General features: G+C 39.6%; 1 protein-coding gene across 1 annotated transcript in view; it reads right to left on the bottom strand.

The window, feature by feature from the left end:
* Positions 1-26,577, bottom strand: part of SLC9A9 (solute carrier family 9 member A9) — a 544,320-nt gene that overhangs the window by 251,134 nt on the left and 266,609 nt on the right. Inside the window, exons 7-9 of the mRNA XM_073232241.1 lie at positions 22,899-23,037; positions 19,900-20,005; positions 643-731 (exon numbers count right to left, since the gene is read on the bottom strand). Coding sequence (XP_073088342.1) covers positions 643-731; positions 19,900-20,005; positions 22,899-23,037 — 334 coding nt within the window. The remainder of the gene's footprint in view (positions 1-642; positions 732-19,899; positions 20,006-22,898; positions 23,038-26,577) is intronic.

The raw sequence follows: 26,577 nt of genomic DNA, 5'->3' as shown, positions 1-26,577 counted from the left end.
TTCATTATGCATCTTTATCCTCATCAGCAGACATGATAATGAGCCTCTTGAAGGCAGGGGTCATACACTATCAGCTCTTTTTATTCCTAGTATCTAGCATAGTGCATGGCACAGAGGGGCTGGGCAGCAATGTTTGTGAAAGGAATCTATGAGGGTTCATATGCAAACATCCAAAAAGACACATTCTTGCATATGGGAGATATATTCTGCTTGTGTGACAACTGGCAGTTGAGTTTACTTGGAAGCGAAAGCACCCAATTAAAGACCAAATGCCTCTTCCTTATTCTTCTCCATTTCCTTCTCTCTATATAGCTACCCAACCTCAATGCTTTATAATGCTTTTAGATATAAGTGACTGTGAATTATTACTGACTGTGGGTCTTTCCTCTTCAAGACTGACAGTCTAGGTTCCACATTTCTCAGGAAGGAGAGACTATTAAAACTATATTTTTGCTTACCAAGAGAATTGTTAATGGTTATCCTAGAGGGAAAAAAAATCTGTAAATATCCAACCTATAGTGAAGCCTTAAACTTATTCTCTTCCTTTACTAATGAAATTCTTTCTGAATTCATTGCCAGAATTGCTACATAATCATTACACTAAGAAAAGAGACAAGGCCTATAGTGAACTTTTTCTTTTACCTGTTTAGTCCTCATTTTGGAATCCAGTGACAGATTGTTGTAAGTATAATGTGCCTGTGTGACTCCACAGAAGAGAACAGCAACTATTCCTGAAATTAAAAAAAAAATTACCAGTCAAAACCAATTTTCTTTCCTTTTTGAGTCAAAGGGCATGGCTATCCCAGCTAGAAGAAGATGGGTTTTGTGTCAGCAGAGTTGAAACTGCTAATAACTACCATAATAAGGAAACCACAGTGAATCTTGCTACTTGCTTAAAACACAGTTCTTGCAGTATTAAATCTAAAGAGAAATATCAAGAAGTAGATTTCTTCAGAGAATAATTAATTCCCTGGTCACGAATTAGGAAACTTATATTTGAGAAAACGCGAACAAAAGACTATGGTCAAATATGGCTTGTCATGGCTAGTACCAACTACTTTGATGCATTTTATACTAAATACTGGTGTATTGGCTCAGACATTTGCTTTTCACTGGGCACCCTGGGAGTCTGAAGAGGTTCCTGTCACACCATAATTTAGTATAAAAACTGTGAGTCACAAACTTAAGAAATTTACAAGGATTTTGTTGCTGGTGCCAATGTACCTATTTGCCAAGTGAGGGAGAGAGGTCCTTGTTTGCCCCTATGCATGCTTGGCAAAGCTGGGTGCTGTGTTTCTGCTGCTGAATAATCTAACGAACATATTCAAGGCACACTCTCCTTGTAGGTGAGCCGGTCTGTTCTTGTGTGCTTCCTTCCTACAGAGGGCCTTCTACCTTCAGCTGCTTCTAGGCTGACTGTAGGATTACTTCTAAAACCATCTTATATCCAGATTCAAAGCTACATGAAGCCATACACACAATAGGTGCTCTCTGGGGACCAAGGAATAGCACCAATGGGACAAATGTGTTACTTGTCAATGGGCTTTGTTATTCTCTGTGCTATTACCCCTGGACTGGGGTGGGGAAGTGGTGGAGGCTGCATTTTATTTTGAATTAAAGATTAGATTAATTATGGGAAATTGGGCATAGAGGAGAGCTTGGGGAAAAACATAAGATGTAAGTATTTCTCAACTCGGAGCAAGGGGATTGAATTGAATTTTAAGCAGCAGAATCTTTCCAACTAAAAACACTCATAAATTAAATGCTGATGATTCTTAAGAGTATAGAGATATGTGAACTGAATACTGACATTGCAAATGAATCTACAATAAGGAAATTTAAAGAACCAAGCATTTTTTTAAAAACATATACCTAATGCTTCTATTTTTATGTCGGTTATTTTCAGATTGGCTTTGGATAAAATATTGCATATTTTAACTAAGGCATATTTACCTAGTACAAGTGCATAGACATTTACATTACTTATTTTCTATTAATATTATGCTTCAAAATTTTTAGGTAAAAGAATAAAAACCACTCAGAAAATTTGGCAAGAAATAAATATGCAGTAAGCATTTCCATGGATTTGGGGTAACTTTTCAGTTTCTTAGCCTCTTTTCAGAAATTCTAAGGAAAAAAAATGCTTATAAAACATCATATTTCATTCTTCACAGAATTTCTATTAAAACACAACCAGTACCAGGGAGACACTTAGGGTACTGAAGCACTTCAAGAACATCAGAGCCCTGGGAGGATCGCCATGCCGTTGTTTCGTATTGAAGTAGAGCAGAGGGATGGGATGAGCAGCATGATTAACTTTTCCTGCCTATAATGAAAAATGCTGAGATATAAACAGCATAGTAAGAACAGGAGGGACCCCATCTCAAGATGGAGATTCCATTTTAAAAACCAAGGAGTTAGGAGGTAAGATTCCTAGCATATTAGATGGTTATCAGCCAACAACCACCCTATCTTAGGGCACAGCAATAGTCCTCTATGATATGTCCCCACTGCTTGAGGGTAACCACTCTCTTGGTGAAGAACAGGATCAATAAATTCCTTGTGTTAAGTTTATCTTACAGAATTATCTAGAGGACTGACTGTGGATGGTGACATAATGTCTTTCACTGGAGAAAGATATGAGGCCACAGGTCAAGGTTACACACACACACCCTAACCCTTTGCCCCATTCTTGAAAGCCTTAAAAGACAGAATCCCATGCCCTTAAGTGTTCCTTCTCTCTGAGGCTGCCCACTGGGTGTGTGCTTTCTAAATAAAGCCTCACTGCTCAACTTACTGCGTTTTCTCTGTGCTCTTCCAATGGTAAGTGTCTTTGTTATTTTGCTATTTCATTCTATTTTCTAGACTTAAACACAAGTCTTCTTTCTGTCCTACTCCAGATCAATAGGGAGGGGCTGCTGAGATCTCTGATTTGGGTTTGCAAGTTCCCATCGCCTGGATGACCCAACAGGAGTGCAGTTGTACGATCATGCTCTTTAGCAGCCTGCTGGAAAATCTCCTTTTTTTTGCTGTGGGAAGTTCTCAGAACATAATCTCACTGCATCCTGGGCTCTGTGGCTCCCCCAAATTCTGGGGTGGTAGGGGCCAGTCCCCATGCCGTGCAGATCCAAGTGGACACAGGACGCCAGGTGACTATGGCTTCAGGAGTTGGCAAGGGCATCTGCCCTAGGCCGGGCACTTTCCCTCTTTCCCTCTGCACTCTCCTGTCCTCTGCTGCCTGCAAGGCAGCTGCCATTCCCTGCTGCTCTCGCTCTAATAAATTTCTTCCTTACCTACACTCTTCTGACCTGCTAGAGAACTCTTTCTCACCCAGAGTCAAGAACCCTGCCCCGTCCAGGCTGAGGTTTCTCCCAGTGATTCACCTAGTGCACAGGGCGAGACCTCCCCAGATGCAGCTGCCTGGCATCAATATCAAATAATTTCTATATTTAAAAATGTAATTTATCTATCTCTGCTGAGAAATAGTCTGTGGGAGATTTTTCCGAATGAGGTTTAGCTGACCCTCCCATTTACGTGGAAAGTTTTTGACTATATACTGATATGTAGAGAAGTCATGAATAAAAAGGGTAGGAGTGTGTGTGGGTAGGGCATAAATGCAGTCCAAGAACAGGAAGAGGTAACAAAGTGATAAAAGGATAGGCAAGGGATCAAGACTGGCTGAATGCCTGCGTGGGCCAAGAATGCACTAGTCATATTTACATCATCTTATTCGTTGCATAGATTTAGTATCTCACAGCAGGCTAAGAGCGATTAACCAGCATTTCCCATGTCTTCCCCTTCTCAGTAATAGCGCCTCCATTCTTCAGCTGCTCAGGCCAAAACTTTGGGATTACTCTTTACTTCTGTCTCAGTATTTCAGCAATTCTGTTGTCTTGTCCTTCCAAACTCACCTTGAACCCAACCATTTCTGAACACCTCTACCACTAACACCCTTTCCCAAACCACCATCATTTTTTTCCTGGATGACAAGAAAAGATTCCTAATTGGCTCTCCAGTCTTCCTGGTTGACCCCCAAAATCTATCTCCCACTCAGCAATAGGGATTCTTTTAAGACAATTCAGATCATGTCAGTCCTCTGCTCTAAACTCCATGATGGGTCCCCACGGCTAAAAGGCCCTGCAGCATCCAGTCCTTCTCCCTTTTCTCCTTCCCCTGGGTCTCTGACCTCATCTCCCACCAGATTCGCACTAGCTGTACATTAGCCTGGTAAGCATATCTCACTGTAGGACCTTGTATTCAGGGTTCCCACTGTTTGGAAAGTTCTTCTGCAGATATCCACAAGGCTCCCTCTTTCCGTTTGGATGTTACATCATCAGCCTTCTCTGCACACTCTATAAAAATGGTGCCTACCATCATTTTCTCCTTGCCTTTCTTGCTTTATTCTTCTTCATATTATTTCCTGTCACCTAACATTTTATATATTTATATGTTTTTTATATTTATTTTCTGCCTTTCTGTATGGCAGTGGAAAGCTCACTGAGTGCAAAGCAATTCATTGGTCCCTAACTCTTAGAGCAACACCAGGCACACGGTAGGCACTTGAGTATTTGTTGAATAAATAAGTGTACATTCCTATCCCCATGTAACAACTGTGAAACCAAAATAAGTTATTCAAGGTCACCTTGAAAGTGGCAGAGCTGAGATTCAAAATTCCACAAACTCCCTGTGCTTTTCATAGATTTCTGTTAGACAGTCTATGAATGTTTTAAGGTAATCTTAAACCATCTAAAAATATAATTTCTGATGTCCCAGGGAAATAGAGATATGATGATGAAGATGATATATCTGAGCTGGCTGGAATCTTGTTTGAGGATATGTCCTCTAACAGCTCCTTTGGTTTTTGTGTTCTTGCCTCCATTAGAACACTAACAGGCAATGTTTACTGCTAACCCTTTTTGATCTGTGTACACATGTCACACAAGCAATAAGGAAGAGTGTGACTATGTGACCAGTGTTGTAATTAAAACAACTAAGTTGATCTGACCCTTAGTCGTAGCCTACATAATTATAATTCTATAAACTTGGTAATTAATTAACCACACAAATTACTGTAATTAGTATGACTTTTATAAGCCAAAACATATTTTGAAACCATCTCATCTAAATACATCTATTATCTATATAATTCTCTACCATCTAAACAGATTCAGAGTTGAGTTTTCTACCTTATGGAAGTGCATTTTAATTGTCATTATATTTTCACATGCCTCTGTTTGCTAGCAGTAGTTGTACCACTGTGATGAGGGGCCCTTGATAGCTCTCTTACATGCCTGGATCTCAGACTCTCAGGTAGAAGAAGGATGGGGGCTACCAAGTGTTCTTTGTGCCAATCATTAAACCAGGGCTTCAGCTCCAAACCCACTGTCCTGCGCTCCCTCTGGATTCTGGGGCTGGAGCTCGGCAGACCCCACCTTCCTTTGCCAGAGCCTTTGAGCTCTGCCAATACGGACCCCCAGAAGGAGGCCGGGTGCGGGAGTGGAGGGGAGGCCGTGCTCCTTCCTGTTTGCCTGCTGGTCCTGTCAGCTTCATCTCAGCGATGCTTTTTCACCAGAGCTTTCTTTGGCTTGTTTCCAGCCTTGTTTGCTATTATTGCATTTTTCTTGTACTTCCAGACTATGGGACCCCCCTCAGGGAAAGCAGCAGCACCAGGCAGTGTCCTAGGAGGTTCGGGTCCCAACTCTGCAGTTCCCTAGTAGGTGCCTCTAGATTCCCTTCCCTCTGCTCCTCCAGTCCTACCTAAGTCCCACTGGCTTCCTGGACTTACTACCCCTGTGCGGCCTCAGGGCGCACTGTTTACTCTCTCAGCTCTACCACGTGAGAACCAAATTTCCTGCATTAAACTCTGTCAATAGCCCTGGTACCCCTTCTTGACTGAATCCTGGTCAGGGCTTTCTGTGGGTCCCTTCTCATTCTAAATTTTGATGCTTCTCTGAAACCACTGACGGTTTGTCATCTGGAAATCAGATTCACCCTCTATCCTCTTGTTATGACTGTAACAGTGGGAGATGCCAGTGTCGCCTGAGATGCTATACCAGGTCCCAGAGGACTGAATCACCTCATTCCAATCCTTCCAGTGCTTGGGATCAGCATTTTTAAAAAGCCATGTGAGTTTGCAGCACTAGATTGGAGCAAGTGGCTTGGGGATAGAAGTTAGGCCCAGATCCACTAACGAGGCATGGCCCAGACTTGGACGTATGTAATTTCCCATCACATGTTCATAAGTATAAACACTATCCTACAATGGAGTGGGGTGAGAAGTTCCTCATCATTTGAAATGCTTGCACTGAATGATCATCTGTCAGCTATTGTAGAAATAATTCTTTTCATAAAGTAAAAGTTTGGATATCTTCCAATTATGTGGGCTTGTTATTTTCTTATATATATGTGTGTGTATATATATATATATATATACACACACATATATAATCCATTCACTAGGATTAACACCTCAATTTAGTGTTGTTTCTTTTTTTTTTTTTTAAACTCAGGACTAATACTGGTTGAGGAAATATTACTGGTTCCAAATGAAAATCTTAAAGAGTTTGAATAGAAGGAGCCCAACTTCCTCAAAAAGTAAAGATAAGCTAAACTTCTAGACTTTCAAATATCCTTTCAATTTTAGACAATTCTTCTAAAGTAAAATTTTAAAACATATCATTACCATAACTTCTAATCATAAAAAATTAATTATTTTCAAGTAAGCTATCAGGTTTAATGATAAAGTCAGGAAGTCTCTTCTGTGTAGAAAAGGATGTTTCTGAATTGCTAGACCACAAACTTTCAGGTCAAAGGACATTGGACGTGGAGAATTCCCATGTCTGTCTGAGTGACAGAGGCAGCTCACCTCAGAGAAATTCACTTCCATTCTTCTCTCTTACTGCTGTTTCTCATCCTCTGTCATTGTCACTCCCAGGCTGTGCTTAATTTACAGTGTAAAGCTGTCATCCCCATACACCAGAAGCTACTTGACCCCACCTGGCAGCTGAACTGTGGCCCAAGAATCTGTATTAGGCAAGAGAGACTTCAGAACTATACCTGATGCCCCTGGCATGTTAATGAACATCCAGATCACCTGGGAATCTTGTTAAAATGCAGATTTTGCTTCATTAGGTTTGGAGTGGAGCTCAAGATTCTGCCTCTTATACTACTATGGTTATCAATGCTACCTACCCGAGCACCCACTTTGAGAAGAAAAATCTCTGACCAACACTTTGGTATTAAGCATCAGTTCACCTTTGCTATGGTTGGGCCTTGACTTCGTGGGGGCCTCCGAAGAGACTTTTGCCTTACTTTTGCCCCTTTAGCATTACTGGATGATGAGAAGATAGCTCCAAAGGAGCAACACATTTTTTTATTACTTTTTTTCTTGACTTATAAATAGCTTTTGCTAACTATATTATATTTTTGTACTTTATACTCCATTTTTCTTTCTGTGACTTGCCAGAATGTTCATGATTTTATGAAGTAATTTTAGTTTCATGGAGGAATTATCTATCAAGGACATTTGAAGAGTTCAAAATTTTTTTCTTTATTTTAAAATTATTTATTTTTAATTCCAGCAGTATTAGACTGTGAAAGAAATTACTTACATGGAATAAAATTGATGAGATATTTTACTATCAAACAGTGCAGTAAATTCTTTGCTCCTCCAGAAATGGAAACCAAGCAAACCACATCCTTTGATCACAATGTTATATAATTGGAAATTAACAAAAAGAAGAGCTATGTAAATGCATCCATTAGGGATTTTTAGCTGTGTTCTTCTAAGTAAACGTTGAAGATGAAATCGAATTTGAAATTTTAGCTTCTGTAAAAATAAGTAACACTAAGCGTATAGTACTTTCCTTCTCAGAACCAATGAGATAAAACTAAAGTATTATTCAGAGGAGAGTTTATAGCCTTATATGCATTTTACTAGGAAAGAAACAGAGAATAAATGAACTGTTTATCTCAAGAAGCTACATATGAGACATAAAAATGTATCAAAGAAAGTAGAAGAAAATGTACCCAAAGTAGTAGAACTAAAGAAAAATGAAAGTAAAATAGCCAAAGAGAACATACAAAATATAGATTTCATCAGTAAAATGAAAAGTTGTAAAATAACAGTATGGTCCATGCCCCCCAAGCTCTGGACTCCCTCAGGCCTCCATCCTTTCCAGGCCACCGTTCTCGGGCCGTGCTGCCCATAGGAAGAAATGGGTGATGCTGGCCCAAGGCTTCACCCACCCAAGACTCATTTTTCTCATTTGGATAGCACCTCCATGTCTTACAGATCTGTTCTCATAGATATAATACGATGGATATTAAAATACCTTAAACTCAATACTAGTAAGTAAACATAAGGTTTTACTATGATTCCTAGAAGCAGATGAAAGGAGGAAGGGATGAAAAGAAGGGACAACTCAGAGAGGCTCACCCCAGGGACAAACATGACAGCATTTCCCATTTAACAAGTTTCTGGAGAAATAATGCAAGGCATCTAGTATGTGTCTCACTTTTGATCATTATTTGTTGCCTTCTCTTCCATATTAACTCCCACATCAAGGAAAAGCTGGTAAAAATGTGCTCCTTACTCCAGTAATCTGAACTTGGACAATTCTCAGTAACACTACAGTTAAGGAACCAGATTTTTATGTTAGCTTGGGTATCTGTTATTCATCCACTCAATGCTACTCATGTATTATTTATTTTCTGAGGTCATTCAATGAGCAAAGCCTGGGTTATGGCCATGGGGAACACACGGATAAATAAACTGGGACCCAGATTTCAAGCAGTTTTATGTCTCCTATCAGAGACAAACTTGTACACAAAGACGTCTAATAGTAGATAGGCTGTAGTAGGTGGCAAGAAAATAGGAACCTGGAGAGGGAGTGCTTTCCTTTGGACTGGGGTACATGGGACAGAGATGAGGAAAGTTTTCCTAAAGGATGCGTTTGGGTCTTGAGAGATAAGGAGAGTTTGGGATGCAGGGTTGGAGTTAGGGGTTAGGAATTCAATATGATTGAAGGGAGAGAGGTAGGAGACTGTGGGACATGTATGAGAAACGTGGTTTACCAGCACACTTTGGGTTAGAATCCATTAAAAATTAGGGAACAAACACAAACTGAATTTGGTTAACTGCATTTTTTTTCTAAATACAAAACTTCACAGAAGAGTGCAACTAATACAGTCTATGCTTAATCAATTATTATAAGAACAAAGCATTTATCTTATAATTTTTATTAGTTCTAGTATTCACAAAAATCAGAAATATGAAATACCTAGTTTGTCTATCCTCTGATGGTAAACATGACTTCATTTTCTATCCCAGCACATTAAAAACTTATTATTATGTTTCCATCCATGCTGGAAAAATAAGCAGTCATTAAATGCACTACTATGTGGCATGTCTAAGATTCTGGATTCAAATTATATTTATGTGGTCCTGTGCCTATGACAAATGGAGTCAAACACATACATCCATAACCACAGGCTGCAGAGCATGCTCAAAAATATCTGAGACCTGAAGTAAATAAAGATATCTAAAAGAAATCAAGAAGTAGTCTAAAGGAAATAGTAGTAAGAGCTCTGACTCACATGTGTGTACAAGACTACCCTTCAGTGTGTACACAGTGAGATTTCAGTGGTAGGCAAGATCCCCAAAGGGAAGGCTTGCAAGGACTCATTTATGCAATTCTGAACAAGAATTAGAACTAACACTTTATGACACTAGCAAAAAAAGCTGTTTGAGAAGTCACAAAGAGGTACGTAGTTAAATTCGAACTGACAAGCAAAGACATTTAGGAAACAGCATGAGAAGGAATTTTCGAGGAAAAGTAATGATTCTGCTGGCAAGTAAGTTCTTTCCAGAGAGGTCAGTTTTCAGAGGACAATTAACAGAGTTTGGTTAACAGAATACCATTTACATTGTTCTCCTTGAGTCCCACTTCTGGACCTGCTCCGAGAACATTAGTACTACTAAATACTGTATTTGTAAATGTGTATGCATATGCATATGTACAAACCTATGCTGACATGATCAAAGTTCAATGGGTGGTTATAAATTTAAAAAGAAAAGAAATGCACTGCATTGGGCATCAGGAGACCTGGGATCTATTTGTTCATAGTTCATTCACTTAACTAATTGGATGACTTGTACTATTTAAATTCATTGCATAATCCATTGTTTTCCTCTCAAATAATTAAAGAAGATGGTCACCATTAGTATTCTGTAACTTGGGGTACACAAGAAAGCCCATTGAAGGGTGGAAGCAAATGTAAGAACTTTGTAATTTTAATGAGAATTTTTGTGTACACTGAAGTATGTAAGTATCCTTGTGGGTAAAAAAACTATGTTTATGCACAGATAGGTATATGATACAGTTATTTTTTCTTATTTGTTGCTAATAAAGGTCAAGAAACTCTGACAAATACTGACTTTGAAGCACCTTCTAATCTTAATATCTGTGATCTGAATGGTTCAGCTTTTACATTTGCTTCAAGGTCTACATATATGGAATTGAAGAATTACATAGTGTCCTACAGCTTCACAGTAACTTCCTGTCAACTAGATTACCTGGTGTCTCTCTCTTGACCTAGATCTCCTCACAGGCTGGGTCTATAACCTCTCTCTTTGTATTGCCTCCAACCTGTAACAGTACTCAGCAAACATCAGGTGCTCAAATACAGGTCTGTTAAAGGAATGAGTTTTTATTTCAAGAAATATTTATCTGCTTTGAAAAGACAATGCAGGAAAAATTAATTTTTGATGCTTACATACAAATAGATGCTTATCTGGATTTATTAGTGGCAGGGTCCATTTTCTTCTAATATTTAAATTTTCCTATTCAAGACTATTGTCACTTACAGTCTCCATTACTGATAACACTATTTAGTAGTTCTTTTCTCATTAAAAGTTGATAAAGCCTTTAGATATGGAAGCTGAAAAACAAATGTCTGTCACATAGCGCATGATTTTCTCTGACATTAAATGCAGACTTGAGGGGTTTCTAAGACCGAAGAATATTGCCTTTTTGGACAGGAAGTATTGATTATGTTATCAACACAGAAAAAAAGTGAGAAAGAAAAAAATGTGTCCTGTTCTCAGAAGGCACTCTAAGGATTTTAAAGGTTGATGGGTTATTTTTTCATGCCACACTTTAATTTTTTTATCTAGTAGAAAGACATTGCTGACGGATTTCCCACCACCACCACTGAACGTGGATCGGGAACTGAGAAGTCAGAGTTAATTAAAGGGAAAGCGGCTTCAGGGAATGTGAAAGATTCCAAGTTTCCAAAGAGTGTGATCACTGTCTAGCTCGCCATACTTGAGAGCACTACAGTTGGCAGATTAATCATGAGTCTGTGGAATGTAAGAACATCAATACAGAAAACAGCATGACTATGCGTCCTTATTTCTGGTTACTCCAATGCAGAGTGTAGGCTCGAATTTAAGATTTAGTTCATTTCTATGTTGTAGTGTTTATAAATTTCCACTTAAAACAAAAATCTTCATGATGCAGTTGTGAGTGTTTAGGCAAATTAAGGTCTGGAGGAGAAGAAAAATCCTTTAGCACTTAGATCCCTGGCATTCCACCTCAAGTGTTGGTGTTTGTCAGGCTTACCCCTTCTTTTCATTTTTCATTTACTTGGAGTCCGCTAGCACTTTTACACCAATGTCACCTAAATCTCTACTCAGAAACCTCATCCCAGATGTCCATGTCCAATTGCCACTGTATTTTCCATGTGGAGTTTCCACACTGTAGAATCCAGATTTTTGAGTCAACTACTTTTTGTATTTCACTTATATTCCCTATCAATTCAGTAGATATAGGGACCAGGGAATTATCTTTCTCCTTTACCTATGTTATATATTTGTACCATCTACCTTTTGATAATTTTCTACATGCCTGTATAGAATATGGGTTCTTAAGAAAGAAGAACCTTCTCTTTTTCCTGAGCTTCCTGGCACCATGAGTAGATTTTAAATAATGACTGAAAACATTTACAGTAAAAAAAGCAGGGTTAAATTTGTCCACTAGGCAAGTTATATGTGCAAGGTTGTTTGAATATTGAAATGATGAGCTATTCAGTTCCAGAAAGTGCAGGTGTGAGTTAATGAGTTATTATGCGAGGAGCTGTACTTCACACCTGTGTTTACTGAGATGGCATCGTTGCATGTTTGTCCTTGGTTCAGTGTGTTTGTTAACTAATCCCCATGAGAACTTTGGGTGCTTATTACTACAGCTTAAATGCCTAATATTTTAAGCTTCCAGGTTTTATTTTTGGCTTGAAAACATGCAATGCACCTCATTTGTTGGTAGTATGTTGGTTAAATAATCCTGCCAGTACGAAAGCAAGAATAGTTTTAAGCTAAGAGATGTTGGCTAATGACATGTACTTAGAAGCTGAAACTGGCCAGATTTATTTTAAGAAACAGCTCAAACTAAGTTCCCTCCTGGTGATTTGTTTTATTTACTGAGATCTAGAAATATATTTCCTATTTAGTCATGCAATGCGTCAGTGGCAAGCCAAAAGGAATACATTCACCTCTAAGAAAAAAGCCTTCTTAAGAGTTTCAGACTTTTGAAAAAAATGTGTGCCATGCTGAGACAATGGAGATGGGAGTATGAACAAACTTACTAAGATCAAAGTCTCCACATGTCCAGTAATAGCCATTTCATTTGGAAATTTTTCTTCCTTTTCTGTTGTAAAAAAAAGAAAGACATCTCCAAGTTTTTCTTTTCTTGATTACTTACTCTTCAAAAGCCTTTCAAGAACTGACCTGACAAGCAGGCCCAGAGCTGCCCTGTGTAAGCTTTTCCTTGTCATGACAATATAACTAGGCCCTTGTCATTTGAGAACAACAGGAGAACATGCCTGGAGGATGGCCTTGAGATGAATTAACTGTGTGATGTTGTGCCTGATGCTTGTGTGAGCTGAGTGCTTCTTTCAGACAGGGTGGTCAATTCCTTGGTGAATGGGCCAGAGCATCACTTGTTTTTACCCTTCTGTATTTAAAAAAATTTTTTCAGAGTCTTTTACTTTCTCTAATCAGACTACAAAGCCCAACAGCAGTACTTAGTAAGCATGGCTTTTTTTTCTTTTGGAGTTTTACATATTTATTTTTTTTAGAAGGAAGTCATTCTAAGCTGAAAATAGTGGACTATACTGTTTAACTTTTTATATGAGAAAGTGATGTATGCCAATGGCTTCCCTCTTCCTTTTCTGCCTCCAGTGGACATAAAATATGCCTCAGGAATCTAAAAATGGAAGCTGCCTTTATTACAGCAGTGCCTGGAAGCAGAGAAATCATTAGACATGGTGTCAGTGTTGCCATTAGAACTCTTACTCTTTGGATGTTTAATGACAGTCCCTGAAAGTTTGCTTCTGGCAAAAACCTGACCCCCCGAGTCTCAGCTGGGAAACAGATTATAAAAGTGAATTTTCAAACAACCTGCCCAGCTGTGCTTTTTGGTTATCTTTACAAACCAAAAAGCAGCTCCAATGACAGGATTCAATTCCATTAGAGAATATGCTATAAATAACACTGCTAAGTTATTTTCAATATTCAATTTAAAATAATGACTCAGTAACCTAATGGCTTTTAGAAAATAGCCTCTGTATTAGAAAAATTCTACCTGATCAGAAATTAGGTATTCATGTATATCAGGTACCTCACAGAGAGAATACCTTGGGGTCATATATTTACTCAAAAGCCACACTCTTCTGTTCATGTACAATGCCCTTCCATTACAAAAATAATAAAATCCTTTTATCTCAGTAAAGAAAACTGATATGCCACTTAGTAGGATGGTTTATTCCAATCCCCCAGCAAGTGAGTATAAGAACCACACACCAAAGACAAGCACAGGCACTTTGTAAGCAAGGCAGACACACCCACAGACATTCTCTTCCTTCTATGCTCTTTCTGCTTGTGACGACCCCCTAAAGTCCATTTCTGTGTACAATCTCAGACTTTAGAAAACTTGTTGTTTATATTTGACATTCTGCCCAGTCTTCCCAAATAAAAGTTTTCTCAAAATGCACTTGTATATTTTCAATAGCAGAGAATTAGACTTCTGGGTAATAGAAATGCCAACCTTCATTTGCATGTCTAAAAGCCACTTGTTTCCATAAAGCTAAGTTCTTCTATATGACTACTGAACATCTGCAGGTGCAATTTCCAAGAGACTGAGATGAGGCGTCTGCAAATGTGGCCCTTGAAGTAAAGATGATGAAAATAAATCAAATGATCAACATCAAATTAGTAACAACTGAAAGTGAAAGCAAAAGATGTAATGAACAAGCCCCCCTCACACTGAAGTGTTCAGAATGAAGCTTAGAAGAAGCTGAATCAAAAATGATAAGGAACACTATGCAAACTGTCTTTAAAAACTTGATTATTTTTTTTTGGTCTACCAGTATGCATCTGGCACGAGATGGTCCCAAGTATCCCAGCCTCTCTTCCCTTCTGATCTGTCACAAACAAGTCACAAAGGTAGCTCCAGGGATCTGTGGCAGAAACACAGGGCTTCAATAGGGCTTTGCCATTGGAAGGAAGAGAAGCTGACAGCCATACATTCTTCCGTCTCCCTCCTCAATGGTCATGTCCCAGGGAAAGAGTATCTGGTTGACCTAGCATCAGATGTCCTCCCTATTCTCCTTTGTTAGGGAGATTACTTGATTACAAGATGGTAGCTGTTAGAGGAGCGGTAGTTCCTAAGTAACATCAAGATGCTATGACCACTAAATTGAGAATGGGTGCTGGGCAGTTCAAACCAATGTGTCCACATATTCCTTTTGACTAGGCTTGTTTCCTGAGGTCTATATGTCTATTTAACTTAATAGTTAGGGAAATGAAATAGCAGATTAATGCAATTTAATGATATAGCCTTTAGTTGATGTATGAATCTGCTCTGGCATATCCCAACCAGTGGATATATAGAATCTGTAAGAATACTATCAGGCACAGGGCACTCACTACCTTATAAAACAATCTATTATTTAGATGTTGGAAATTCTTTTCCTTTTGTTGAGCTAAAATCATTCATCCCACTGCTTTAAAGACATTGAGTGCCCAGGATGCTCTGTCCTACTGCTGGTGCAGATACAAGCCTCATGGACCTGAAAACCTAAATAACTTCTGGTCATCAACCCTAGTTCTGCACATCAGCTCTAGTTCTATATTTCAGAACTGCAGAGAGTAAATCAAATAGCATAGTTAAGTCTAGGTGCACGTAAACAAACAAAAGCTAGTTAGAGCCGTAAGAAGTTTCCATTCACCACAGTAACCCAAAAAATAGGATAGCTTAAAAAGTGCTTAACAAGAAATTCGTAGATCTGATATGAAGACAACTATAAAAGTTTACTAAGGGCCATAAAAGATGACTTGAATAAATGAAGACATAACATATTCCTGGGTGGGAAGACTCAACATTGTAAAAACACCACTTTTCCTCAAATTAATCTAAAAATGTAATGCAGTACAAATCATAATTTCAAAGTTATTTCTGGCATGAGACCTAACAAGTTATTTTCAGGGCCATCTGGAATAATAAAAATGTGAGTAGAGCAAAGAAGCTCTTGAAAAAGGGATTGATCTACTAGATATTAAAATGAACCATCAAGCTGAAATGATGAGAACAGTGAAGATCAAAAACTCAGTGGAACAATAGAAAACTCAGAACATATATACACATATATGTACCTACATGGACACTAACTTATAAATTCATAACATAAGGTTGAAAGGTGTTAGGACAAGTGGAAAGTGATCTAGGAAGAAAATTAAATCTCTACTGTATCTGTCATTTCATATCAAAACACATTCCAGTTGGATTCCAATGCAAAAATAAAACCAGACACCTATTAAAAGAAAGTATACATTACCATTAACTTACACCTGTGCTTTCCAAGCAAAAATAAAAATAAAATCTTTGGCTTTCTAAGGAGGAGATAAAATTAACCACATAATACTTGAGAATGCCTATACCAGCCCTTTCCCTTATGTGAAAACAACAATTAGATATTAAAAGGAAAAAAAATTGGAGAATATTTTTAGCCAACATGGCAGTCAAAAGTTTAATTCAATGTGATAAAGATAAGCATCTCAGTAGGAAAAAAGGACAAAGGGCATAAAATAGGTAGTTCACCAGAGGAGAAATATAGATTGCCAATGATATGTAATTAAAATACTTTCCTCAGCAAAATAGAATACATGTAAATCAGAATGAAATGGAACTTCATTATCCAAATTAGCAGCATGAATAAACTTTAGGGTGGTGAAGATGTGCATGAATGAGCTCTCGCTTACATTGTTAGTGGAAATATAAAGGGATACAAATTTTCTGAAGGATAATTTGGATGAATTTTTCCAACAGATTAAAATTTTAGCCTACCTATTAACCCAGCAAGGTTATTTCTAGGCAATTATATAAACAGAAATCCATACATCAGTCCATAACGATTATAATGATTAGCATTGCAATCATACTAATAATATTGAAAACTATAAACAATTAGAAGTTTGGTAGAATATATTATGCCAAGTTGATATGATATCATCTAGGCAGCCATTAAAAAATAACAGAATATTCAATGTCATGAAAAACATCAACTATAAATTTTTGAGTGAAAAAGCAATTAAAAATAAATGTTTGGGTGAAAAAGCAAGTTACTTACAAATAAAAAAGTATAAATACATACATGTATGCATGTATACATTTAATTAAGTGTAAGTACATGCATATAAGTAGATGGACTCAGACAAATATTACTAAGAGTCATCAATAGGCAGTAAGAATACAGGTAAATTTCATTTCCTTCTGCATGTCTACATTTTCTAATTCTTCTACAATGTATGTATTACTTTGGTAGTAAGAAAAGAATAAAAAATTTGTCTTTAAAAACAGACATACTTTGTTTGAAGCCACAGAAATCCTTTTTTCAAATGAAATCTTATGTGGGAACCCAAATCATGGAACCAATTGAAGAGGTAGAGCAGGGGAGAGGCCTAGAGGCCTGCTCACTCGGTGGGCATCATTGAGCACCCGCTCTGCAGCGTCAGTGCTGGGGGATTCTGCTAAGAAACCGCTGTCTGTACACTTCATCCCTAGGACCTGCATGATGTGTTGTAAACACATAAAAGGCCCCGTGGTTGCTGGTTACCTCCAGCATGACTCATAAACTGTTTACTAGCTCATTCCATTTAATTCACTGTAGTCATTGTCCTGTGTTCATTTATTAAGTACTTTTTAAAACACTGTCTAAATTTTAGCTTTGGATTATCTCGGTTTACTTGTGGATTTGAACTAGAAGTACTTCGTCATTACATAATATACCCTTAGAGAATTATAACTTGATGTTGCACCTCAGATTTTATCGAAGGTCGATATGAGAAAGGACTACATGAAGAATGGATCTCCATCTTCCCTAAAACTATTATTAAATACATTGTCCATTATAGTACTCACAGGCCTGTACAGAAGGATGCATGTGATAAATTCCCCTAAATTTTAGTACCAGAAAAAATGTTTGCCCGTTTTTTAAAATAAGTATGCCCTCCTTCTATAATGCTGTATTACTCCTACATAACTCATCATGTCTCCCTTTTGGCTTTGGCTGCTGGAAAACTCAGAGCTATGTTTATTGCCAAAGCATAGCAACAAATAGCTATCTAATTTTGCAGAAAAACTCTACCCCAAAGCACTTGAGTATTTACCGTCAGCTAAATGGTTCCATAATATACATGGCTCATGTTATGAGTTGTCTCAAATCCAATTTGGAAATAGGCAAGGATTAAATAATAAACAAACACATAAGTAATTTGGACAAAGCAGGCTTGGTCTCTGGCAGTAGAAAATACTCACACCTAGGTTTTGTTTGTATCAAATCCCTATTATGCACATTGCTTAATCTGGAGTGCCGCTCTGGAGCGAGCTGTGCTCCTCTATGTGGCCACGGATATTTGGGTCTTTCTGCTACTGAGGCCACACCTGCATTCGTCCATCCCATGAGGCTGGCTCCTTAGAGTGGGTCTTATGGCATCCAATGAGGATATCAGGCTGAAAGGGTTGCAGATGAGCAAGTTACAGATAAACTAGCAATTTATATATGGATCATAACCTTGAAAGTAGTTAATAAAACAAGATCTTGCTGAAATGAACCAGGAGGTAGACAATTTTCACACACAGGGATGAACAATTCTTAGGCGTTGGGGTGTGTGTGGTGCATGTGCGTGTGTTTATTACAATGTTCAGCAGAAGACTAAAAAATGCCAAATATGTATTCTTACTATTAACAATACTTAAATCATTTTATAAAACATTAAGTGCTGAAAAGGGCATAGAATATGAAGGAAAGGGAATGAAAATTTTTTGAATGACAGGTAAACTGTTTACCTCCATTAATTCATTTAGGGAACACTGGTGTTCTTTTTTTTCTGCAATGCATAAGCTGTTCAGCAACCTTCCTAATAACAAGGGAAGGTACTAATATAATGGACGTTGTGTTGTAATGATTTGGATATATGGGTCCAGTAGGGTGGACTCAGGTAATGTTGTCTTGATTATAGTATCATAAGAACAGGCACGGTGGCTTTATAAGTCAGCAACACACCCCTTCCAGCCCTGTGGGAGTAGCTTGGCCCCTGTGGCTCTGCAACAAGTTGGGTCAGCTGCCCAGAGCACCAGTTTATCATTACAGAAAAAGGTTTGCTATGGTTTTTGCAGGAGAGCCAAACCAGCCCAGGAGGAAGCAGGCTCTTGGGGCCCCAGGTATCTTCCTGATCTTAGGGGCCTGCTTGATATTCATGGACTGAGCTTCATTCTAGGGAACAATGTGTGGGGCTTGAGAGCCCAGGCTCTAGAGTCAAATCTCTTAGTTTTAAACCCCAGCTCCATCATTTACGGTTGTCTGAGTCAAGTGGGTATAGACCCCCATTTAAGTCTTTCTGTAAATTAGAAAGAACATCCATGAAAGGCAATTCACCAGCACATGGCTCACAGTACAACTTTGTTGTATGTCAACTTTTGCTATTATTTAGAGGTAAAGTACCACCTAATAAAATGCAAATGCCCAGGGAGGCATACCTTGTTACGAGTTAACACTTCAGGGGTTCTCACCGCTTGAATGTCAATTAAGATGTAGTGAGAAGCAAGAGATCCAGGACTGAAACCTGGGAGAAGCAGGAAACCAGATCAAAGGAGAAAAATAGCTGTGACATTTTGCTTGGAGGCACAGTGGTTCTACACAGAAAAGCACCCAATCGTTGCAGTGATCCAAGTGCAAACTCTCACTGCGGCAGGAAGGTAATTTAATTGTCGGATCCAGTTCACAGGGTCTTTGGCCCTGGGACCTCAGGGACTGCCCCTTTGTGTATCAGCTGTTCCACCTCAGAGCATTCTCTACGTAGACTTTCTATGGGAAGAGACATTAAACTGTAGAGCCACATGTTAGCTCTGTGTTTTCTGGCCTGCCCTAGAGCTCTTTTCTGTATGCAAAAATTGTAAACACTGGTATGAGCACTTGCTATTAACAGCCAATGGAAAACACCACACTTTTCCTCAAAGCTGGTGTGCTTCCCTTCGCACTCTGAGTAGAGACTTCACTTGTAAAGTCATCCATCATTGCTATAAATCAGTCATTTGTAGATTTCAGCATAGCCCCCCTCCCCCACACCCCCTCGACCAGCAGGAGAGAAGAAATGGCATTTTGGAGATGGTCCATTAAGCTGTTATGTACAAAATGTGTGAATTATTATTTTTTTCTCTGCAGGGTACCCAGGAGACACTTATTCTGACACAACTCTTTTCACCTCCTGCTGTGCCAGGGAGGGGTACATCTGGGGGTGCACAGGGCTTCACACTTCCAGTTAGCTGTGCAGAGTGAAGTACTGACCTGTTAGGCCAGCAGCCTCAGCAGACAGGAAGGCGCTCCAAGACAGGAGGAAAAACAGGCCTGTTTCCAGCAGAGGGAATTCACACAATTTGGTAAATTTGGTCAAGTGACAAAGACACGTTAAGGGAAACAGCAATGGCTGGTACAGATACATATCCTTCTTGGCTGAGAAAAACAAATCTAGTGGTGATGGTTTTAGAGTAAAAACAGTGATTTTCAGAGCTGATTGGGAAGTGCTGCCTCTCACTTGGATGACACTGAGGGCCAGCACGAGTTCCATGCTTCACTGGGGCTTTGCACTCTAGTAAAAATGCAAACTTGTGTGCAGATGAAAAAAGTGTCTTACTAAGAGGATATGTCAGCTAACAGTGACTTGGACCTCTTGAATTTGTCCTTGGACCTTGGGGTGTGCCCTCAGGAGACTGTAGCAGATCTGGAACACAAAGCAAAAGCGCATCTGGGTGAGATGCCAGTATGTCAGCACCAGAGGAGGCCGCTGCTCCCTGGGGAGCGCCAGTCTGTGAACAGGTCATCTGGAAGATGCTTCTCTCGTGGGGGCTGAAATAGGATCAGGAGGAGCATTTATGCTCCGTGATAGGGAAACTACATGCCCTCTTGGTATAAGTAGGATGGAGGCAGATGTGCATTATTTCTAGGTCAGGAAATGAGCAGGCAAAGGCTCATTTTGGCCAGGATTACATTTGGTCAGCAGCCTACAAACGTCGAATAGTGCAAAGGCACAGTGATCAAAGTCATGCAGAGAAGGGGTTATGGGGAGACGATAAAGAATATGTGGTCAATGGGAAAGGGTTACCATGCAATTGTGTGTCCACAGTTAGGAAAAAAAATGCCATGACAAATTCAGAGATGTTGTGTTGCATTTTTATGCTTCTAGAAAAAAACCTAAAGACAAGTCCACATTAAGAGATATTAAGCAGCAGGGTAAGGCAGAAGAAGCATGAGCCCTGGGGTGGGAGATTCCCGGTGTGAGTCTTGGCTCTGCTAGTCACTGGCTGTATGATTCCTGAGCAACATGTTTTGAGCCTTATTTCTATCCTATGGAATTGTCAATAAGAATAAACCTACTTACACAAGTGCGGAGAGTAAAGTGAGATAAAGTATATTAGTGTCTAATAAAAATAGTATCTGTGTGATATTATTATAAAAGTAAATGAGGCATAGCACTTAAATAATAGGACGTCTGGCATATCATACGTACTAGGTAGGTTATTGATCATTACGTTTGTCAGAAATCAGCCCTACTTTTTCTAACTTACTTTATTCTTAGTTAGTGGAGTCACATTCTCCAGGGTTTCTAGGATAAAACTTTGGAGTGGCCTCTTCTTTACCTTATAAACTCTTCTTTATCTCTTATAATGAACCAATCACTCAGTTGTAGATTCTTCTAAACATTGTTCTCCTTCCTGATGTTGGCAACACAGTTCCCTATCACAGTTGCCCATGATTCTAATCCTCTCTTTGGATTCATCCTATGTACCAGTTCTTCATTTAGGTTTTAAACACAGGAGTTTCAGTACATCACTATCCTAAGCAGAAACCTTCAGTAGCTAATTGTAGACTACAGAAAGAAGATAAGAGTCCTTTGAATAATACTCCAAGGTACTGTGCAATCTGACTCCAACCGACCTGCGTCCACTCATCTTTGCTCACCAGCCCACACCCTCTGATGCTCCCAGACACATCTGCCTTGTACCACATCAGCTCCAGCCCCCACACCTTAATGAATATTGGTCTTCTCCTGAATCACTTATCACACACCTTTCGCCTATATTCTACCTATCTTTCTGGCCAAGCCCAAGCCCAAGCCCTCTGCATGTAAATACTGTTTTTCAAATTGTCTTCCAGAATCATAAGGCTGGCCAAGACTCTGCTGGACTATTTATTCCAGACATGACAGACTCATCCCCTTTTGAGTTTTTAAAGTCCTAATCACTTGGCTGTGGCTTAGGCACACACTTGCTATCCAAATTTTATTGGAGGGCTTGTCTTTCCAAGCTTGTCACTAATTGAAGACAGGGTCCATGTTTTTTCCATTTTCTGAGTCATCTTAGAAACTCTTAGTAGAACCTAGCTTTTTAGCAGCTGCTCAGTGAATCTCTGGGCCAGTCCACATGGAAAAAGACCCCAAAATTTCATTTTCTTTGCTGAGGCACTGACCCCTTAACACCCTTCTTCCTTCTCTTTCCCTCAAAGTCTTTAGTCCTTGATTCTTCATTGTTCCTTTTCTCTGTGGCCTCCAGTAGCCCTCCAATTGACATTGGCCTTCTGGTGGTTCTCCTTAACTCTGACTTATTTTGCCCCATACAAATAAGTGCTCTGAGTGAACTGCCCACCAGATCAGCTTCATTTCCTGGCTTAAATTCTCTAGGCACTCTATCCATCCTCCCACCCACCTAACTACAAAAGAGGGAATGAGATGACACAATTGCCCAAATATGGCAAACATGTCATCTCTGCACTGTTTGCATGTCCCCTTCCATAAAATAGTCAAGGGTGCTTACATAAACCCACAGTGATCTTTGACTTGGCCAATCCTATGAGCTAGTGATTTACATAAGCTTGAGAAGGGGGATGAGAATTGAATACTCTGTTTATCACCCCTAGTTGATCCCTGTCTTTTCCTTGACCCTGGGTCTTCAGTTCTTCCTCTTGACCCAAATACAACCAATCCTGATGGCCCTTGGCTGCCTGTTTCCCTAAGTAGCAATTTTTAAGACTGTTGATATCCTAGGACCAGACAGTATCAGTAGTGCTAGAACTGGCCTTGGACAAGAAAAGAATCTGGGCTCCTCTGCCACTGGTACCAACCTATGCCTCAAGGATGATTCAGAACTAAGAGAGCCCCAGTGGCACTATATCACACTTGAGCCAGATATATAGCCCTTTCCTGGCCTGGAGGTTGTCCATCCTCGGAAACATTCCAGGGGCACTGACAGCTCCTAACGGTGCCCAGCTTTCTGCACTTGCACAAAGGATATCAGCGCTGTGACGACAGCATATGCAGACCCCATGGCAAATGAGCCGGCGAAGATCCCCAGGAAATTCCCCACGGACTGGAAGAAAGCTGCAGCATCAAATGCGTTTGGATTCTCCTTGGGACTGTAAATGGATATGGAACTGAAAAAAAGAAGAGGAAGAAGTTTAGTCAGTGACTTCATTTTAGAGCTCAAACACCAGAAGACAGAATTTGGTTCCCACTTTTGGGAAGGGCACCTTCTCCTACAAGGTTAGGTGTGGGTTGGAAGAGTTCAGGGGAAACAGATCTGAAGAGAGAGAGGCAGAGACAGCAGAAAGCTTCTCCTTTCCTTACAGCTCAATCCCATGGCATCCGTATATTGCTGCCAGTCAGTAAACATTTTTATATTGGAAGGGTCGTAAAGAATATTGTTTCTGAGAAAACTAGGCATTAAAACATGGTAGGTGTATAAGGAATCTGCTGAGGAGATAGATAACTGTGAATTATTTAGTGGCCATATGTCTTCAGTGCTGTTATATATTCACAAATGTTCCTGATAAAAAGTGCACTTTTATGGCCTGTGCGCAAATGGGCAATACAAATCACAGCATGCACAAAATATTCTGCTGTGATCTTGTCATAAACCACAAAGCATTCCTCCTCCCCAGTGTAACCCTTCAGAAACAGAGCCTAGATGATGCTTAGAACATCACAGGATTAAGCCCCGGGGAGAAACAAAACCCTCATTTTCCCACCGAAACAAATGGCAGCAGATTCCCGAGGCCATCTTTTATACCCCAATTCTGGTGGCTGCCAACAGATTTATTTCTATAGAGAAAAATCAATCCACCAATAGGCAGCCTGTGCACTTAAATATTTTTGAGGACATCATACTTGCTACTTTTTTTTTTTTTTAACCGGGGCCTCAAATCCCAGGCTGTTAATACGAAGGACAAAGTGTGTCCTATTTTAGTAAATATGAACTCTGTATTATAACACTAAAAGGAACAGATGTACTAGAACCAGGGGTTTGGGGGAGACCAATGAAATAAAAGTAACATTTCAATTTTTCTTTTTCACAGTTTTTATTTTAATATGAAGTCTTTAAAACTAATTAGGAAGAATAAAGTGTTTTACAGGAGGTTCTGGAGGGGACTTTGTAGCAGTCTAAAGAACAAAAGTACACAAGACACACTGACTTGAGATTGGATTTTACAGAGATGTAACTAAATCTTTTATGGCTTGGATGATTAGAGCAAGTTAACTGGCAGACTTGACTCTCTATCTAGAGACTAGTTAAAAGAGAGCTGGGGGAGTGGATTCCAATTCTTCTACAGGAAGATGTGTGGCATAAAAAAGGTAGTTTTAAATGTTCTTAGTTTTTCCCTGGATATTTTTAAACCCCTAAAGTAGGCCAAACACTTCTGCTTTGATGATAATTGGATAAGGAAGATGAATGTGGATCTTAAATGGATTCCTGAAATGTATGCGAGAAGAGGATTGCCTTTGAAGTGTTTTCTTTTTATAAAGTGTTGTGCTTGGCAGAACAAAAGGGAAAGCAAACCCATATTTGGGTTTGTATCTGGCAGTGGTGGGAAAGGGGGTAAAACCCCATAGCAGTTATGAAACTTGGTGCCCAAGGCTGCAGAGCTTGATGTGGGAGCTAACATTCACTAGCTCATTTCTCCATTCCAAAGAAGAAACAATAGTTAGGAGAAAACATTCCTTTTACATTCTGCCTTTCAAACAAAGGTCTTTGCACAGTAACAGAGCTTTGTAAATAATTCTGTTAATTCCTGAGGCTACCGGTAGATGTGACCACTCAGACAGGCGCTTCTCCACGCCCATCTCTGCTCCCGCACTCCTGGTACATAGAGCAGCATCATCACATCGTTTAGCCACATCCCATAACATTATTTATGTAATGTTTTTCTTTTAATCAATTCATTTTCATTTAAATGCAAGAGCTTTTATTAAAGAATGTTAATGAAATTGTAAGTTTGATGTGCTGGTTTTATTTCTTCTTAATACATGTGAGATTATGTAATTATTAAATTTGAAAAAACGTTCATCCGTGTGTCCCCTAAAATCATCTGGATAACCCTACTGGTTAGCAGTCTGCATTTTGAAAAATGTTGTTCTCTTCCTAGACCCTGATCCCCATCCAACCAGGTGCAGGCAAACCTCATGCCCTTCCCTGTGGCATTTGACTTAACTGAAGGGAAAAGCTTAATTCCCTTCAACCTACAAAGACTTGCCTATTGTATCTGCCAGCCCAAAAGATCTCTAGGACGTATGCACTCAGTATCTGCTGTGTGCCAGGTGATGCATTAGGTTCAGGGTGTTGGGAGAAGGTAGGGAAGAGCAGAGAAAAGAGAGGCAGAATCTGAGTTAACAAACATTTTATTGAACATATGCACAGCGTATCTGGATAGAGAGGCCTAAGATGTAGATGACAGCTATCTCTAGTCATGGTGCTTAGTGTGAGTTTGTGAGAGGTATACAACATTTAATAGTGCAAATGAGGAAAGGGCACTATTTTAGAATAGAGATTATGGCATTTGAGCAAGGAAGCAAGGAAACAGATGGTGTTGGGGAAAGGGTATTCCAGGCAGTGGGAGGAGTTAGCAAGGCAAGCAGGCAGGTGAGTTGTGAGAACTGCATAGTTATGCCTGGAATGCAGGGCACATGTGTGGGGGTCGCCTGTGGAGGTGTAGAGGTGGGTGGGTGGCATCACTCAGAACTTTAAGTTCCATGTTAGGAATATACAAAAGCCCTCACATTATGCCATAATATTTAGGTCTCTTACGCTGAATTTTAACTTTATTTGATCCTAAAACATTTCATATTGTTATCTCACCTTTTCTTTCTTTCTTTTTTCAATAAAATAAAGGAAAGAAGGATCAAAGAACTGAAGATCATACAGCTATTAAGTTTAAAATGTAGATTTCTCGTTACTTTCTTAAGATCTTATTGGTAGGAAGACACGAACCCACACCAGGATAGTTGAGTGAGTGCTGCTCTGACTGCAGGGGCAGTCGTAGTTCAGGTACCAGGACCTTTAATTTCCTGCCTGGATGGACCATGGGCAGCACCTTCTTGCATGCAAGGAGAGAGCAGAGTGCATTGTGTGGGGCAACGGCACCCTTTTCCCATCCCACCTGCAGGCGAGACTCAGGGCTTCTCATGGGACTCTGCTTTCCTTCCTGGCTTCTGCTCCTAAGACGTGAGCGTTACTGGGCCTGGCCTGGTCTTCTTCCTCCTTGTATGCCCAGGGCACAGCCTGGTGCCCATCACATAGCAGACTAATAGAATGAAGGCAAGATGACTGGAAAGTAGAAAAGAAAGAAGAAATGCGAGAAGGAAGGAGTCTTGCCAAAACTAGTGGTCTCTTGAATTGAATCATCATTTCTGTGTGTGAAGATCTGGGGGTACATTTAAAGACTGTGTATTTATCTTGTGCATTGCAGGGCCATTCATTGAGTGCTGATTGTGTGCATGAAAAATTCAAAAATAGCCAGTAAATGTTGAATATCATCACAATCACCATCATCATTCTGCTAAGAACTCCCACAAGCCTCACAGTGACAGGGAGCCAAACGCTGTGGCTGAACCAGGCCTTGCTTCCAACCACACAGGGAGGGGATGTGGTTCCCGTCCTGGCACACAAAGGTTCCAGGTTGCTGCAGAGGAACTCCTTA

This window comes from Manis javanica, chromosome 3 (assembly GCF_040802235.1).
Source record: "Manis javanica isolate MJ-LG chromosome 3, MJ_LKY, whole genome shotgun sequence".
Taxonomy (NCBI): Eukaryota; Metazoa; Chordata; class Mammalia; order Pholidota; family Manidae; genus Manis; species Manis javanica.
The sequence above is the reverse complement of the archived record's forward strand: the minus strand, read 5'-3'. Positions and strand labels throughout refer to the sequence as shown.